Below are 18,507 nucleotides of genomic sequence, written 5' to 3' on the forward strand. Positions count from 1 at the left end.
TACAAAGTGATCAGGTTGTCCCACGGGGGGCTCACAGTCAATCCCCATTTTACAGATGAGGTAACTGGGGCCCAGAGACGTGAAGTGACACCCAAAGTCACACAGCTGTCAAGTGGTGGAGCCGGCATTTGAACCCATGACCTCTGACTCCCAAGCCCGAGCCCTTTCCACTGAGCCATGCTGTTTCTCTTAATGTGGTGAGACCCCAAAATAGCAACTGACTTTTTTTTACCTTATTCTGTGATGCCTAACAGTCTAGTTTTCGTGTGTCTTAGTTGTAAATCAGGATTGAGAAAAGAAGCAGGAACATTGCAGGACTAGTTGGTGTGCCCCTCTGACCACACCCCACATCCCTCTAGACTTTAAGGTCATTGTGGGCAGGGAATGTGTCTACCAACTCTCTATTGTACTATCCCGAGCATTCAGTAAAGTGCTCTGCGCATGGCAAGTATTCAATAAATGTCATTGATTGATTGATTGATTCTGCAGAGTTGACAGCCATTCCAGAGAGAGACTGCTTGACTCAGCTCTGCAAGAGCACGAGGCAAGAAATGGCTTCTGGTGAATCTGAAGTCAGAGCAAGCAATAGAGTATTAAACCTAATTCCTGGTCCTGTTTTGAACTATTGGCCTTAAACAATACCACTCAATTGGGAGAAGCAGCATAGCGTAGTGGATAGAGCACAGGCCTTGGAGTCAGAAGGCTGTAGGTTCTAATCCCAGCTCCGCCACTTGTCTGCCATGTGACCTTGGGCAAGACACTTCACCTCTCTGGGCCTCAGTACCCTCATCTGTATAATGGGGATTGAGACTATGAGCTCCATGTGGGACAGGGACCGTGTCCAACCCGATTTGCTTGTACCCAACCCAGTGCTTAGTACAGTGCCTGGTGCAAGGTAAGCACTTAACAAGTATCATCATTACTGTGAGCCCACTGTTGGGTCTGTGAGCCCACTGTTTTGTCTGTGAGCCCACTGTTGGGTAGGGACTGTCTCTATGTGTTGCCAATTTGTACTTCCCAAGTGCTTAGTACAGTGCTCTGCACATAGTAAGCGCTCAATAAATACGATTGATTGATTGATTGATCATTATTATTCCGAACTTGGATCTCTCATTGAGTGTGCAGCAAAGTAGATTGTGTGGAAGATGTTAGGTAACGGGAAAGCATAATTGGCACTCTGGAACCAGGTACCTACAATTAATTACCAAGGAGTCAAGTCTGAAACCCAATTTAAAAGTGGGACTGGACACCAACAGGAAATTACATGAAGTGCATTGTAGGGATAGGGCGGTCATTTTCTACCATGGTGGCCTCTTAGAGCTTGCCTTCTCGATCACTGGTTTGTGTATGGCCTTTTCCAGTGATCATCATCATTATCATCAATCGTATTTATTGAGCGCTTACTATGTGCAGAGCACTGTACTAAGCTCTTGGGAAGTACAAATTGGCAACATATAGAGACAGTCCCTACCCAACAGTGGGCTCACAGTCTAAAAGTGCTTGCTATGTGCTTAAGCAGCTCCTACCATTTGAAAATGCTACTTAGAAATCAGAGCCTTCCACCACCAATAAACCTGATTCAAATACTATCCATTCATTCAATCATATTTATTGAGTGCTTACTGTGTGCAGAGCACTGTACTAAGCACTTGGAAAGTACAATTCAGCAACAGAGACAATCCCTACCCAACAATGGGCTCACAGTCTAGAAGCGGGAGACAGACAACGAAACAAAACAAATATCACCTGATTCAAATACTATCACTGCTCCTGTGTCAAAGCAGTCATTTTAATGACTGCCCAGTTGGATTGGGTTAATTCTGAATTTTTTTTTCTATTTTCAGCCAAATGGAAAGCCACATTTCTACAGGAAGCCATTTATTGAATCCTTCGAACAGGCACCGATGTACGTTGCTGTTCTCACATACATGGGTTATGGGATCGGAACATTGTTTGGATACCTCCGAGACTTTCTGAGAGACTGGGGAATAGAAAAATGTCATATAGCAACAGAGCGAGAAGAACAAAAAGTAAGTATGAGAACCTGTAATTTGTATCCGGAGTGGCAAATTATTCCAGGGCTTTCATCCTTCAAGCTCGATCATTTTCACTTCCTTGAAATGTAATAAAAGATGGGCCCTAGTATCAGTGGACTCAGATCATTTGGCTTCCCACCCCCCATGAGTGTTTCCTCACTTAGTTCTCAGAGTTTTCCATAAAGGTTGACTTGACTCATGTTAATAATGTTTAGAGCTTGGAATGAGATTTTTGTCTTTTAATTGGGTCTTTCACTTGAGAACCCTAGTGCAATTTTGGTGGATTCAATTCCGTTTTTAAGAGAATGTTTTAACAGTGCTTTAAAAATGTGGTGGATGCCTTGAATAAATCTAAGGAATGAGTGTAAAATGTTCATAAAGTATTTTTATAGGAGCCTGTGCATGTACATACATGTACATACATGTAGGGCTAAAATCCTTGAATTGCTCCCATCAATTCTGTTTTCGCAGGTGTAATTTAGAAGATTCTTTCAAATATACAACTGTTTCCTACTTGTGATCCCATAAAAATAGAAAAACCTACAAGATTTTGCACTGACTCAGACAAGTGTTCTATCTAGGTCAGCAGTCCGCCTCCAGCAGAGGCAACCAAAGTTTTTTGGAAGAATAATGTCATGTTTTTCCTACTTGATATCCATTCTCATGGTTAAGGATATGCCATTTAACCTGCTTCACTCCATCATCCATATATTTACCCAACCCTTCAGTCAGAGACAGAATCCTGGAATAGATGGATCTTTAGATTGCTACTCTTTACATCTTTGTGTTCTTTGTTTAACATTCCTAACTTTTCTTTTTATCATTCCTAATGTTCCCTCCAATAATCCATTCCAGAGTTTTTGTCTTTGAGGTTAATAATAATAATAATGGTATTTGTTAAGCACTTACTATGTGCCAAGCAATGTTTTAAGCACTGGGGTAGATACAAGGTAATCAGGTTGTCCCACATGGGGCTCACAGTCTTAATCCCCATTATGCAGATGAGGTGACTGCGGCACAGAGACGTGATTTACCCAAAGTCACACAGCTGACAAGTGGCAGAGCCAGGATTAGAACCCATGACCTCTGGCTCCCAAGCCCATGCTCTTTCCACTAAGGGCACGCTGCTTCTCTTGCTGCTTGTTAACCCTTTATGAACCTTTGACATTTTCTGCTTTCAAAACTTCCTGGAGCAATGAATTCCACCTGCTTACTCTGTATATAAGGAGAAGCTTTCCCTTTAGTTTGTCTTGAACCTACCACCTTTAAAGATCAATGGATGCTTTCCAATCCTGGTGTTATGGGATTTGGCGGGTGATATGTTAGGTTGGCCTGGCTTACACTCCTTGTGATGTTAAAAACTTGGAAGGTATCTCCACTTAACCTTTTTCTTTCCAGACTGAAGAGTCCTCTGCCTTTCAGCCTGTCGTCATTCCAAAGCTTCTCCAACCTCTGACCATTTTGGTTGTTCTTCTCTGTGCCTTTTCCAGCTATATTTTGCTTTCCTAAGATGCAGCAAGCAGAACTGCTCAGGTATTCCAGGTGGCCTGTCTAGTGGCAAAACTCTCTTTTATGTTGTGCTTCTAAGCCCTTTCTAATGATGCCCAACACTCTGTTAACTTTTTGGCGACCACTGCATATTGAATCTATGATTTCAGGAAAATATGTTTACCAGATTCACGTCATCACCAACAGATATTAACCAAGTGGGCTACTACATACAAACTTTTGAATGCACCAATTTTAAAGACTAAAAAGTGATAGTCATGATCCACTAGACTTTACAATCTAGTTTAACACAACAGAGAAGTAGCTTGGCCTAGTAGAAAGAGACTGGGCCTAGGAGTCAGAGGACCTGGGTTCTAATCCCGGCTCTGCCAACTACTTGCTGTGTGACCTTAGGAAATTCACTTAGCTTCTTTCTGCCTCAGTTTCCTCAACTAGAAAATGGGGATTAAATACCCATTCTCCTTCCTACTTAGACTTTGAGCCCCATGTGGGAAAGGGACTGTGTCCGACCTAGTTAACTTGCACCTATCCTAGCACTTGGAACAGTGTCTGACACATAGTAAGCACTTGAAAAATGCTATAAAAGAAAAAATAAACAGAAGAGTCAAACACAGATGGCCAGACAAGGTAGAAAATACATAGTATTCATCATCAAAAAGAAGATAAAGCCCTAACAGAAATATGGCTGGGAAGAATTTATCACGTGTATGTGTTCATGCACTTGCACATATCTCTCCCCCTCTTCACCACCCCTCACAAACACACACACACTTTAAATTCATTCTGGGGAAATAATCCTCAACATTAGAAAGTGTCTTTTTCAGAGAATGGGACCACCAAGATCCAATCCCAACTTTTCCACTTGCCTGCTGTGCGGCCTGGAGCAGTTCATTTAACTTCTCTGTGCCTCAGTTTCCTCATGGGGAATTCAGTACTTGTTCTCCTTCTCCCCTAGGTTAGGAGCCCCAAGTGGGACTGGGACCATCTATGATATGATTATTTTGTATCTACCACAACACTTAGTACAGTGCTTGGCATATATTATTATTATTATTTCTCTTTTATTAATATCATTACCAGGCCGATTGCTCCATTGTCTTTGGGAGAAAATAAGTCCTTGTATGTGTGCTTCACCATATCTGTTTGGGTTTAAGAATATGAAAGGGTATTTCATAAATTCTCTTCGGTTATATTGAATATATTACTGTCTCATTTCCCTTATTTGCCCTTTCTTGTGTATCTCTTATGCATTTGGCTCTATACACATTAAGAACTTGATACTCATCCTAACCCTACAGTACTTATATACATATTCTTATACTCTCCCATTTCTCCTATCAGTAATTTATTTTAATGTCTGTCTTCCCAACTAGACTGTAAACTCCTTGTAGGCAGGGAATATGTCTACTGACTCTGTTCATTCATTCATTCAATCATATTTATTGAGTGCTTACTGTGTGCAGAGCACTTTACTAAGCTCTTGGGAAGTACAAGTTGGCAACATATAGAGACGGTCCCTACCCAACAGCAGGCTCACAGTCTAGAAGGGTGAGACAGACAACAAAACAAAACATATTAACAAAATAAAATAAATAGAATAGTAAATATGTACAAGTAAAATAAATAGAGTAATAAGCCTGTACAAACATATATACAGGTGCTGTGGGGAGGGAAAGGAGGTAGAGCAGGGGGAGTGGGGAGGGGGAGAGGAAGGAGGGGACTCAGTTTGGGAAGGCCTCCTGGAGGAGGTGAGCTCTCAGTAGTTATGTCTGAAGTGATGAGGGACTTGAACTGTAAGCTCGTTGTGGGCAGGGAATGTGTCTGTTTATTATTATAGTGTAGTAATAATAATAATAATAATAATAATGGTATTTGCTAAGTACTGGGGAGGTTACAAGGTGATTAGGTTGTCCCATGGGGGGCGCACAGTTTTCATCCCCATTTTCCAGAGGAGGTAACTGAGGCCCGGAGAAGTTAAGTGACTTGCCCAAAGTCACACAGCTGACAGTTGGCAGAGTCGGGATTTGAACCCACAGCCTCTGACTCCAAAGCCCGGGCTCTTTCCACTGAGCCACGCTGCTTCTCCTACTACTCCTTCTACTCACTCCAGAAGTGAGTCATTGGCTCAGTACAGACCTGGTCTTAGTTTTAACTCTGGCACACTGCTAGTGTGTGACTCAGACTGCTGGTTGAGGCTGGAGAAAGGTGGGGGATGGGGAGGGGCAGGCAAGTGGGTTATCTCTACTGCCCTGAGTTGTTGAAAGGTGCTCTGGGTTATTTGATTAGATCGCACAGAGGTGGTAGGTGGGCAGTGCCTCTCCTGCCCTTCCCACCCCTCCACCATTTGGAAGGGCTACAAAAGGAAACTGGGATCTTCATAATCTCTAGCTTCCTGATTTTCCACTGGGAGGTCAGCCTCCTGATTTTCCACTGGGAGGTCAAAGATCTTCTGTTGTGGTGAATTTGCCTCTGGATCAGGGAAACACAATACTCAAACACCAAGAACATGGTAACACAGACACTCTCCCCTGTTGCTACTGTACCAGAAAATCGGAAGGGCTCAGGAACAAGTCAGAGCCATCCCTTCTTCCTCTCAAAAAGGAAACCCACTTTGTGGGCAGGGGGAAAAAAAGTACTCTCCCAAGCGCTTAGTACAGTGCTCTGCACACAGTAAGTGCTCCATAAATATGATTTAATGAATGACTAGAAAGATCCTCTTCCAGGGATGATATTGAGTTGTTGAATTTTAAATTTTCTTGTTGAATGGATTAGATCCTTATCATGTATTGTTATATTGGACTCTCCTAAGCACTTAGTATAGTGCTCTGCGCACAGTAAGCACTCAATAAATACTATTGATTGATCTCAGGCCTGTGAAATGGCAGTCATTTCCATACTTGGATTGTGTACTTCTGGGTAGCAGAAATCTTTTTCCCTAACCATAGGCCCTGTGACGAAGAAGTAAATCCATCATGGTGAAGCAATAATGCCTAACCCTGTCATGCACTTGACTTCTCTGGGGAGGAAAGCCAGGAGAGTGAGTCAGAGAGGGGGTGGATAGGAGGGTTTTTGTTTTTACTTGAGAGATTTCTGGGATAACCAGGTGGAAGTATCATTCAAGCTGGGCAAAGTGCAGTTTGGTTTATGGTGTAGGCCAGTGTGGTGTGAAAGGGCTAAGATCTGGCAGACTTTGTAAGGGAGGAAATTTTAGGCTGGGGGAACAATGTCCTTCAGGTATAGGAGGTGGGTGAGGCAGAAAGGGTAAAGTTAAGAAGTAATAATAATAATAATAATAATAACAGTAACAATAACAGTATTTGTTAAGCGCTTACTATGTGCAAAGTACTGTTCTAAGCACTGGGGAAGTTACAAAATGTTCAGGTTGTTCCACGGGGGGCTCACAGTTTTAATCCCAATTTTACAGATGAGGTAACTGAGGCACAGAGTAGTAAAGTGACTTGCCCAAAGTCACAGCTGACAGCTGATGGAGCCGGGATTTGAACCCATGATCTCTGACTCCAAAGCCCTTGCTCTTTCCACTGAGCCACGCTGCTTCTCTAAGATGAGCTTAGAAGGTGGGAAGAATGGGAACTGGAGAGTAGTTGGTGAAGAACGCCAAAATGCATAATGGGGAGTGTTGGTGGAGTGACTTAAAACCATAGGTAAAGAGTTTTCTGTGGCTTTGTTTGGGTTTTTTTGGTGTGAAAGGAGGTGGGCTAGCCACTGGAGGATTGAACAGCTGTCTGCAAAGTGACATTTCAAGAAGATGATCTGTGTGGGCCAGAGTATGGACTTAAAAATGGAGAGAGGCTGGAAGAAAAAAAGGCCAGTGATGAGGCTTATACAATAGTCTAACCATGATCAACAGAGATGGAAAAATTGGGAGCAGGATAATGGTTAGGAGGAAAGATGGAAAGTTCTGTTTTGGATAAGTTGAGTCTAAGATGTCAGTCAATCCAAATGGACATGTGTTGGAAGCAAGAGGGGAAATTGAATTGTTTTCTCTACACCCTAAGTCCTCCTCTTCAAGCTTCCTTCCTGTCCGCACTCATTTAACAATCTATATACTAACATAATAGCCCCCAGGTGTTCTCCATCCTTTCTCTCTGGCCCTTGAATAAATTGGATTGGAAAAGAAATTCCACAGTGTGTTATTTCCTCTGCTTTCCATTGCATTATTGTTGGGCATGATTACCCAAGCCACACAGAGGCATCTAAAACACCCAGTTGTAGCTCTTGCCCTACCAGTGCTTGCTTCATGTGGAGATTGGAATTCAGGGCTTGCAGGGTTTTTTTTTTTAATTTTTCTTGACCTCATAAAGGCTGTTCTTTAAATTGAAATTCTAAAAAAAGAGAGGAAAATGTACAGCCAAACTTAATCATTTGTCTGCCTCCTTCCAGGATTTTGTGCCCCTCTATCAAGACTTTGAGAATTTTTATAAGCGGAACCTTTACATGCGTATCCGTGATAACTGGAACCGTCCAATATGCAGTGTCCCAGGGCCTCAGTTCGACTTGATGGAGCGAGTGACAGATGATTACAACTGGACCTTTAGGTGAGTCAAGCTTTAGGTGGTGGTAATAATAATGGCAATAGTAGGTGTTGGTTTGGGAGAAAATCCTTCTCTAAGATGCATCAGGATGTGGATCAGTTCTTCAGATTTATAAATGACAGCTTAGAACTGGCTGCTCCTGATGAAGGTGTTTTTCTGTTTGTAGTGTAATTCCAGTGAAGCAACTCACAATGATGAAACTTTTCAGCTTGGCTTAGTGACTACTATAATTGAAATAATGTCATTCCAGCTTGCACAAGCCTTGGGAAAAGTATCTTTCCTGGGCACAAGCTCTTTAGCATGTGACATTTTCCAGTTTCTCAGGAAATGTCTCAAACAACCTTTCTCCTCTCCCCCATTTCTCCGAACGAGGCAGGGATTTCCGAAGTACCATCTCTCTTTTAGGAGAATACTCTTGGAAGCCAGTTTGATAGTCATGAAACACACCTCTTGAGATAAATTAAGAGCTAGATAATAATACCTTGTGAGTACAGAAATTTTTTCATCATGAAGAATATCGAAGCCTCCTACAGGATTTATTTCATGACACTGCACCCCCACTCTGCCCCAACAGGACATTTGAGAAGGGAGGGAAATGAAAAAGGGCCACTCCTTTTAAAAATGGGAGATAACTTTATTAGGTGGAATATCATTTTCCAGTAGGAATTTGGTAAGGTATTACCGTGTCTTTTTTTTTTTCAAACGTGGTCATAAAACACAATTTATTAGGTAAACCTGTTCTGTCCTTCTCTGCAGATTTACCGGAAGAACTATTAAAGATGTCATCAACATGGGGTCTTATAACTACCTCGGCTTCGCTGAAGCCAACAGTCAAAGTATGAAGACAGTGAGGGAGGTGTTGGAAAAATATGGGACCGGAGTATGCAGCACCAGACAAGAGATGGGTATGTGCAGACATACACCTGGTAAATTTACTCTTGGGCCCTTTTGCTCTATAACTTTCAGTTTACTGAACTGAGTATCCATCTCTTAGTTCACTTCCCTCTGATCACTGTTCTCAATGCCTCCAAAGAGTTAAATTAATTAAAATGGTATTAAAAAATCTATTCTTGAAATACCCAAACTGAATTCAGTAAAAAAAAAAAGTTAATGTCTATTTGCAGCAGTTGAAATTGAAAAAGGGAAGTTTAAAAAAGACTAGAAGCAAAAATCAAAACCAAGGTATTTACAGAGGATTGCAAGTCTGTGCTCATTTTATTGATTTTGATGTTTTAATGTTGATAATGTTCTTATGTTTAAAAATTGCAGGCATTTGTAGTTAATTCAGTTAATCTGGTTGGCACTTGAGTTGGGAATGAAAAAAAACCCCAAAACTACCAAGAAATTAGTCTTGGGAGTCCCAAACCTGCAAAGCGTGGTGGACAAAAACACATTTTAGAATGGGTTAGTTCGGAATTCATTTTTTGCCAGATGCTTTCTTTTCTAGTAAACACAGCCCAGTGAATCAAAACTAGCTGCCAAAGTGACTTACTTTCACATACTTTTCTTCATTGACATGTGCAGACCTAATGAATTCCCTCATCAAACCACTACCACCACCCACTGGACCAGTACCATTATAAGAAATAAGGGGATCCTCTGCTATCTCATATTCCCCTTTCTGCATATCATCATCATCCAGTGGTGTTAATTAAGTGGGGGTATGACACTCTGCTAGGTTCTGTAAAAAGCAATGTTAGTCCATAGAACAAAGGTTAATCTTCCACTATTGTATTGTTCCCTGAAGAACCAGGAAATTTTATGATAGCACAGTCATTTTAGCAAACTTGCTAATGATTTACTGATCTCCTCTTGATAATGCTATAAAAATAAAAGAGTGTACAGTTTCTAAAAACTGAAACAAAAGAATTTAGAATGGAAAGTAGTATTGATGAGCCTTCAAAAGGAACTTCAAACTTTGTGGGTTGCTTATTATAAGTGATAGGGAAAGTCATTTTATTCCATAATACATAAATGTCTATTATACATGTAACTAGCTTTAGGATTATATTTATATTTAGATGATTATGAAAAAGATGGTGGGAAATAAGGTAAACATTGGAAGTTTAGATTAGAGCCCAGGTTCTTCTCAGACCCAAGTCCATGCTCTATCCACTAAGCCACACTGCTTCTCTAATCTCTAAAGCCTTCATGGAGGAGACAGGAGGGCTTTGCTGTGAGAAGAGCTATGAGTTCATGAAGGGGAAGATAAATGCAGTTGCTTGGAGGAGGAAGAGTTATGTGCAAGGTGTATTTAGCTGACTCTGAATAGAATTTCATTGCAACCTGATGACAATTAGGTCAGGAGAATCCTCCTGGTGGAGAGCCTCAAAATCCAAGTTGAGGCATTTTGTTTGGCTGTGAGAAATAGTATGGAGTTACTGTAGGCTTGAAGAAGTGGGGGTGACATAACCAGATCGATGCTTGGTAAAGAAGGTGTTTGTAATTCGGGGCTGATTCTTACTGCTATGTGTCAACTAGGCTGAAGTGAAAGAGGCTGAAAGCATTATAGCCTAGTGAAAAAAGCAAGGGCCTGGAGTCAGAGGACCTGGGTTCTAATTCTGGCTCTGCCTCTTGTCTGCTGTGTGATCTTGGGCAAATCACTTAATTTGTCTGTGCCTCAGTTACCCCACCTTTAAAATGGGATTAAATTTCAAAGAGAAAAGGATGGGCAACATCCTAGTACAGTGCTGTGCACTCAGTATGTGCTCAATAAACATCACAGATCGATTGTCAGTATCAAAGGTATCCAAGATGCCCAGGAGATGAGACCAGAGAGAAATGAATTTGGCCACAATGTGCTCATTGGAGACGGGACGATAGCAGGACAAAGAGACTGCTGAGATCAAGTCGATTGATTTGCAGACAGCATAAAAATAGATGATAGCTAGATGGAGTAATGAAGTAATGGCTGTTTAAGAGTAGAGACTTGATCATGGTTAAACTCTTGGAAAAAGGAGCCGGCGAGAAAGATGAAAAGATGGATGTCCCTCTCGACTGTAAACTCATTGTGGACAGGGACTGTGTCTACCAACTCTCTCATATTGTACTCTCCTATGTGCTTAGTACAGTATTCTGCACACAGTAAGTGCTCAGTAATTGATATGTGACCACTCTGGAAGAAAAGATTGTTCCTTGATGTACTGCAGCTTGCTAGTGTGGGAATGTGCTCCAGGTTAATTCTGCCCCTTTGGAATAGTGAGCTTATCAAATTCTCAGCTCAAGGAGATTAACTCCATTCCTAGTGGCTGCTCATGAAGGAGAGGAACTTCGTCCGCTGTTTATGCCGCATTGTTGTCCGGTTTTCACGTTGTCTAAAGTTTTGTATTTCTCAAAGGTTTCTTCTGTCCACCTTGTTAATGATTCTCCCTCACCATTTTAGTGCATGATTGAGTGACTACTAGAGATATATTGTTCACCTCAGGTCTTCTCATGTGCTGCAGCCAGTGAAGTCGATAGGTTAAGAATTGCCCTATTGATGGACTGACTGCATTACCCCTTCTGGATTGTAAGCTCGTTGTGGACAGGGAATGTGTCTACCATCTCTGTTGTATATTGTATTCATTCAAGTGCTCAGTACAGTGTTCTGTACACAGTAAGCACTTAATAAATACCATTGATTGATTACAGGACACATTGTAATATTCTGTCTTGCCATTTGATGCTAAGTAGGGCATTATTGATTGTAATGGAACTGCTCTAGAATTCAAATGTGTCATCTCTGATAAGGTCAGGTCTTACCGTTCAATCATAGTTTGGACATTGCAGTTATTCTGCAGAACTTTCACGTGGTCCAAAGTTTGATGCTGCATTATGTTAGTATTCCAAAGGTTATGCTGGCCTTCTGGATTCAGCCAAGTATTTCTTTGCCTACCTTTGGATCACTGCACAAAAAGAAGCCTTCCTAATCTAATTTACTCACAGGATTCAACTCTGAGGCCTCAATTTGTTAATAGGACTTATGAAGGCAAGTTTTCTTAAGATTAACATTCAGTACTAAATATTTAGCTGATTCTGAAAAGTGATTTATAATCTTTTCAAATTTTTTGTATGTATGCTTCTAAATCCATCAGTATGTGGTAGATATTCAAATTATTTAAAATCTTTCTATGATCCCTTCCATCTTTTGAGTTGGAAAAGTTTCCCAATTTTAATCTAGCATCAACTTCCAGATCCTTTGTTGCATCCTTAAGTATGGCTGTATAAAAGGGTTGAAACCAGAACCTATTACAGAGTCTGATTTACTTCATATGGATTGGGGAAAGTATCACACGTGAACCCTTCATTTCTGACAGTGCAATCTCAACACCAGAGAGGAGCCTTAGAAACTTGATAAAATTTAAAATCCAACCAAAATTGATTAGTATTTACTGTAAGCCTGGGTTTCTTGGCAGTGCCATCATCATCAGTGGTATTTATTGAGTGCTTGATGTGTGCAGAGCACTGTATTAAGTGCTTAGGAGAATAGCAGCATAGAATATGTGCCTGGGAGTCAGAAGGTTATAGGTTCTAATTCCGGCTCCACCACTTGTCAGCTGTGTGGCCATGGGTGGGTGGCTTAACTTCTCTGTGCCCCAGTTTCCTCATTGGTTAAATGGGGATTAAGACTATGAGCCCTATGTGGGACAGATACTGTGTCCAACCCAATTATCTTGTATCTACACCAGCATCGGACAGTGCCAGGAATATAATAAACGCTTAACAAATACCGTAATTACTTATTAATATTACATCTCAAGAGAGTTGGTAGACACCTTCCCTGCTCACAGTGAGCTTGCAGTTTAGAGGGAGAAAATGCTTCCATAAGATCTACACTGGATTGAAGTCTGTAGGTTGTTTCCTGCACTGTCCTGACACTAATATGCAGAAAAAATTAAATTTCTGGCTGTGCTCCTCTGTAACACAAACCCCCTGGGATACTGGGTGTACTCGTTGGTGGTGCTCTTTGATAGTGAGGCAACGAGGCTCTGACTCAGATCTTGCCAGTGATGAAGACCAGTAAGACTAAACAACATTTTTGTAATGAGCTTTCTTGCCACTTTGCTTCAAGATTGGGATATTAGTGGCTTCTGGAAAATCCAGTGGCTTTTCCTCAGGTAGGTTGAGGAAGAATCTTTGCAATTTTCTGTCAAGAAATACCCTGCCTGCTTGTAGAGCTCAACAGTTATGCCCCTTGATTGAGAACCTTTTCCATTTTAAATAGCTCATGCTACAATGTGATTTCCTTGAAAGAGGGGACAATTTTACTCTTCTTTGAAGGGCTTCCCCTACAGTGGAAGGGGTCTCAGAGTCAAGAGAGGTTTGGAAGCTGACAATTCCTACATTAGGAAAGAAGGTCATGAAAATGTTGTTGCCATCACTTGAGAATTCACTTCCTGTCTGGGGTGAGACAGGGAGTGGTCTTCACTCTTGGATGATGCTCTCACAGTGTGTGTGAGTCCTTTGTAGATTCTTCAGGGATGCATAACCCTTGGCTTAGTTTCGGTTCCCATAGCCCTGGATGTTGGCAGCTTTGGCATCCCACTACTTGTCATGCTTGTTTCTTGGCTAATTTTGTGTGCCCCAGAGAAGACATCTCTTTTGTTAGGATATGGGGAGCTGCAAGGTATGGACAGGGCATCATTGATTGCAGTAAAACAATTAGCTCTTTGATCTCAGAATCATTTTCCTCAGACTAGTCGAGAGTCAACAAACCCTACATTTGTACTGGCTGCTTTGTTGGTGTATCTTGAAGAGGCAACAGTCTCTATGAGCCCATCATAAAGACATTGGAATTTCTTCCTTTCTTAAGGGTGCTTTGATGCTTTTGGGAAGCTTCTACATGCATTTCATTTTCCATGAATTTAGCTATCGATAATACTATATAATATCAAATGATGGCTGATCTTTTGATACTGAACATTGTGAATGGGGGAGTAGTTGGAACATCATTGTCCAACAGGAACGTTGTTAAAAGGTCTGACCCTGAGGACCACCCCATTCTCTTAGGCACATTATCTAATCTGGGCTTCACTGACAGTCTCCTCTCCAGGATGTCTTCCTAGCTCTTTGGCCACCCCTTCTCAGCCTGTTTTGTAGGGTCCTCCTCTGTTTCCTACCACAAATAACACTGGGAGTCCCTCATGGTTCAGTTCAAGGTCCTTTCAAGGTCCGCTAACTCCCCTGGAGAACTCCCAAAGCTTCAACTACCCCCTTTATGCAGATGGTTCCCACATCTCCCTCTCCATCCTTGACCTCTCTCTTTCTCTGCAGTTTCCCATTTCCTCCTACCTTCAAGACAACTCTACTTGGATGTCCTTAATTCTAAAGCTTAAGACACCTCAAACTTAAGATTTCCAAAACAGAACTCTCATCTTTCCACCCAAATCCTGTCCTCCCTGAGACTTTCCCATCACTGTAGACTACACCACCATCCTTCCTGCCCCAAAAGACCATATCCTTGGAATTATCCTCAAGTCATGTCTCTCATTCAACAGACTTATCCAATGTTACCAAATGGTCAGTTCTTCCTTCACAGCATCTCTAGAATCTGCCCCTTCCTCCCTAACCCATACTGCTACTACACTGATCCAAGCAGTTATCATGACTGCTGTGTCAGCCTCCTTGCCAACCTCCCCGCGTCCTCTCCAGTCCATACTTCAATCTGCTGCCCTGATCATTATTCTAAAAAAATGTCCAGTCCACATCTCTCCTCACTCCTCAGAAACTTCCAGTAATTGGTCACCCATCCCCACCTCAAACAAGAACTCCTCATCGTCTGCTTTAAGGCACTCAATCTGCCCTCCTACCTTACCTTGCTGATCTCCTATTGCAACCCAACTCACACACTCCACTCCTCTACACTTCAGTCTCACCTGTCTCTCCACCAACCCCTTGCTTACATCCTCTCATGACTCCCTCCTCCTTCATAGCCACTCTCTGAATTAGCTATTAGAGCAAGGCAAGACTTCAAATGCATTAAACTTTGGCGCAGATCCAAAGCCTGGCTCTGGCTCCCCTGGCTCCCTCCTCCTTCATACCCAACAGTCCATCACTCTCCCCACCTTCAAAACCCTGCTAAAAATCACATCTCCTCCAAGAGGCCATCCCTCACTAAGCCCTCATTTCCCCTATTCACCTTCCCTTCTGTAGTACTTATGCTCTTTATCTATATCCCTTAACTATTTGATATTAACTCCACCCCAAGACCCACAGCATTTATGTACAAATCCCTGTACTCTGCCATTTCCCTTATCTGTAATTTATTTAAATGTCTGCCTCCCCTATACATTCTATGTTTTTATGGGCAGGAATCATGTCCACCAACTCAGTTGTATTGTACTCTTCCTAGTGCTTCGTCCAGTGCTCTGAACATAGTAAGTGCTCAATAAATTTAATTGATTGATGGATTTGCTAAACAGAGATAGCTCACCGCTGTTTAACTTTTCATTCCCATGTGACAAACTAATTGTTTTGAGTGATCTCAAAATCCAAATAGGCAGTGTTGTTAAAAACACTCTGCCCACCAAAAAACTGTCATCAAGAACAGTGATCACAAAGCCCAGGTGATCACAAATCATAAAGATCTGGGTTGTTCTAATCCCAGCTCTGCCACTTGCCTGCTGTGTGACCTTGAGAAAGGCACTTAACTTCTCTGTGCCTCAGTTATGTCATCTGTAAAATGGGGATTAAGATTTTGAGCCCTGGTGTGGGACAGGGACTATGTCCAACCTGTTTACTTTGTATCTATTCCCGTGCTTAGTACAGTGCCCGACACATAGTAAGTTCTTAACAAACACCACAATCATCATCATCATCATCATTATTATTTTTATTATTACCATCTCTGGGGTCAGGGAGCTGCTAGGCCTCCCATAGAGACAAACTGCCACATTACTTCTGGGAAGCCTGGCCGCAACCCAGAATATATGAGCCTAGCACCTCCAAAATAAGCATCCTAAGGTCCCTCTTTAGTCTTAATTATCTTAGAAACAATTTATCTTATTTCACAGATCAGGACACTGAAACAGAATCTTCACAGAGAATTGATGGTAAAACTGAGAGTAGCTTCTGAAACCTCCAACTCTGGACAATTTATGGTTTGTCTTTTCAATCTCATGTGAGAAGACTTCTGTTTTCGTTTGTGGCGAACGGTGTCACTTTCAGTTGTTTTGAAGCCAAAGTTTTCCCTGTATCTGTATTTCATTTTGCTTTATGGTCAAAGAATATCATTTCAGTCACTTAAAGCAAGTTTAAACCTGGTGATTCTAATTTTTTAGTTGTCAAATTCCTAATACATCAATTATCTTGTCCTTTTAAAGCAATCTGGCATGGTTGAGATAATATAGGGCCTTTCTTTCCTATGACTGTAAGAAACTAAACACTCCTGAATGGTGTTCTGCTACCTCTATTAATGGGGAGTTTAGTAATGCCTAGTACGAGCTTAGTAAATGACAACACTTGACAGAAGGAGACCAAACACTTTGGCCAAGAAAATACCTATTGGCATCTGGGACTTTTATAAAAGAATCTCATGAAGACCTCCTCCTGGTCTGTCATAATCAAGAGGCCTGAAAGCTGACATTTCTTCACCCTTTCAAAATTAGACACTTTTTAAATAAAACTTAAGAACGCTCTTCAGTTTCTGAGAACTGAAAAGGGAAAACTACCAATCTAATTCCAAAGTTAAATAATAGTAATGATGGTATCTGTTAAGTGCTTACTATGTGCCAAGCACTGTTCTGAGCACTGGGGTAGATACAAGGTAATGAGGTTGTCCCATGTGGGGCTCACAGTCTTAATCCCCATTTTCCCTATGAGGGAACTGAGGCACAGAGAAGTTAAGTAACTTGCCCAAAGTCACACAGCTGATAAGTGGCAATGCCGGGATTAGAACCCACGACCTCTGACTCCCAAGCCCGGGCTCTTTCCACTAAGCCACTCTGCTTCAAACAAAGAGTTTCTCTTCTTCCCTGGAGTTTCTTCAGGGCAAACCCATTTTGCAATCATCAGCGTTTGACCTGTTCTTCATTTAACATGGACTGGCATGAATGAGTTGGCCAAGATAGAAATCTGGGCACCCCAAAGTTCATGTCCTCTAGCCCATCATAGCACCACTGGGGGAAATCTGAGCCCCCAGAAGTTCATCTCCTCTAGCCCATCAGACACCATGGGACTGTATGAGCCACTGTGGAAAATCAATCAATCGATGGTATTTATTGAGCGCTTACTGTTTGCGGAGCACTGCATTAAATGCTTGGGAGAATGCAGTACAGCAGAATTAGTAGACTTTTTCCCTGCCCACATTGAGCTTATTCTAGAAGACCTCTCCAGATGCAGTATTCATTCATTTATTCAATCGTATTTATTCAATCAATCAATCAATCAATTGTATTTATTGCGCACTTACTGTGTGCAGAGCACTGGACTAAGCGCTTGGGAAGTACAAGTTGGCAACATATAGAGACGGTCCCTATCCAACAGCGGGCTCACAGGCTAGAAGGGGGAGACAGACAACAAAACAAATCATATTAACAGAATAAAATAAATAGAATAGTAAATATGTACAAGTAAAATAAATAGAGTAATAAATATGTACAAACATATATACAGGTGCTGTGGGGAGGGGAAGGAGGTAAGGTAGGGGATGGGGAGGGGGAAGAGAGGGAAAGGAAGGAGGTGGCTCAGTCTAGGAAGGCCTCCTGGTGGAGGTGAGCTCTCAGTAGGGCTTTGAAGGGAGGAAGAGAGCTAGCTTGGCAGATGTGCGGAGGGAGGGCATTCCAGGCCAGGGGGAGAACGTGGGCCGGGGGTCGACGGAGGGACAGGAAAGAATGAGGCACAGTGAGGAGGTTAGTGGCAGAGGAGCGGAGGGTGCGGGCTGGGCTGGAGAAGGAAAGAAGGGAGGTGAGGTAGGAGGGGGCGAGGTGAGGGAGAGCCTTGACGCCAAGAGTGAGGAGTTTTTGCCTGATGCGTAGGTTGATTGGTAGCCACTGGAGATTTTTGAGGAGGGGAGTAACATGCCCAGAGTGTTTCTGCACAAAGATGATCCGGGCAACAGCATGAAGTATAGATTGAAGTGGGGAGAGACAGGAGGATGGGAGATCAGAGAGGAGGCTGATGCAATAATCCAATCAGGATAGGATGAGCGATTGAACCAGCAGGGTAGCCGTTTGGATGGAGAGGAAAGGGCAGATCTTGGCAATATTGCGGAGGTGAGACCAGCAGGTTTTGGTGACGGATTGGATGTGAGGGGTGAACAAGAGAGAGGAGTCGAGGATGACACAAAGGTTGTGGGCTTGTGAGATGGGAAGGATGGTAGTGCCAACAACAGTGATGGGGAAGTCAGGGAGAGGGCAGGGTTTGAGATGGAAAATAAGGAGTTCAGTCTTGGACATATTGAGTTTAGATGGCGGACAGACATCCAGATGGAG

General features: G+C 42.2%; 1 protein-coding gene across 1 annotated transcript in view; it reads left to right on the forward strand.

Moving 5' to 3' along the window:
* The window catches only part of SPTLC3 (serine palmitoyltransferase long chain base subunit 3), a 115,285-nt gene that overhangs the window by 21,344 nt on the left and 75,434 nt on the right, over nucleotides 1–18,507 (forward strand). The window contains exons 2-4 of the mRNA XM_038751639.1: nucleotides 1,845–2,030; nucleotides 7,947–8,101; nucleotides 8,855–9,003. Coding sequence (XP_038607567.1) covers nucleotides 1,845–2,030; nucleotides 7,947–8,101; nucleotides 8,855–9,003 — 490 coding nt within the window. The remainder of the gene's footprint in view (nucleotides 1–1,844; nucleotides 2,031–7,946; nucleotides 8,102–8,854; nucleotides 9,004–18,507) is intronic.

Source organism: Tachyglossus aculeatus, chromosome 9 (genome assembly GCF_015852505.1).
Source record: "Tachyglossus aculeatus isolate mTacAcu1 chromosome 9, mTacAcu1.pri, whole genome shotgun sequence".
Lineage (NCBI taxonomy): Eukaryota > Metazoa > Chordata > Mammalia > Monotremata > Tachyglossidae > Tachyglossus > Tachyglossus aculeatus.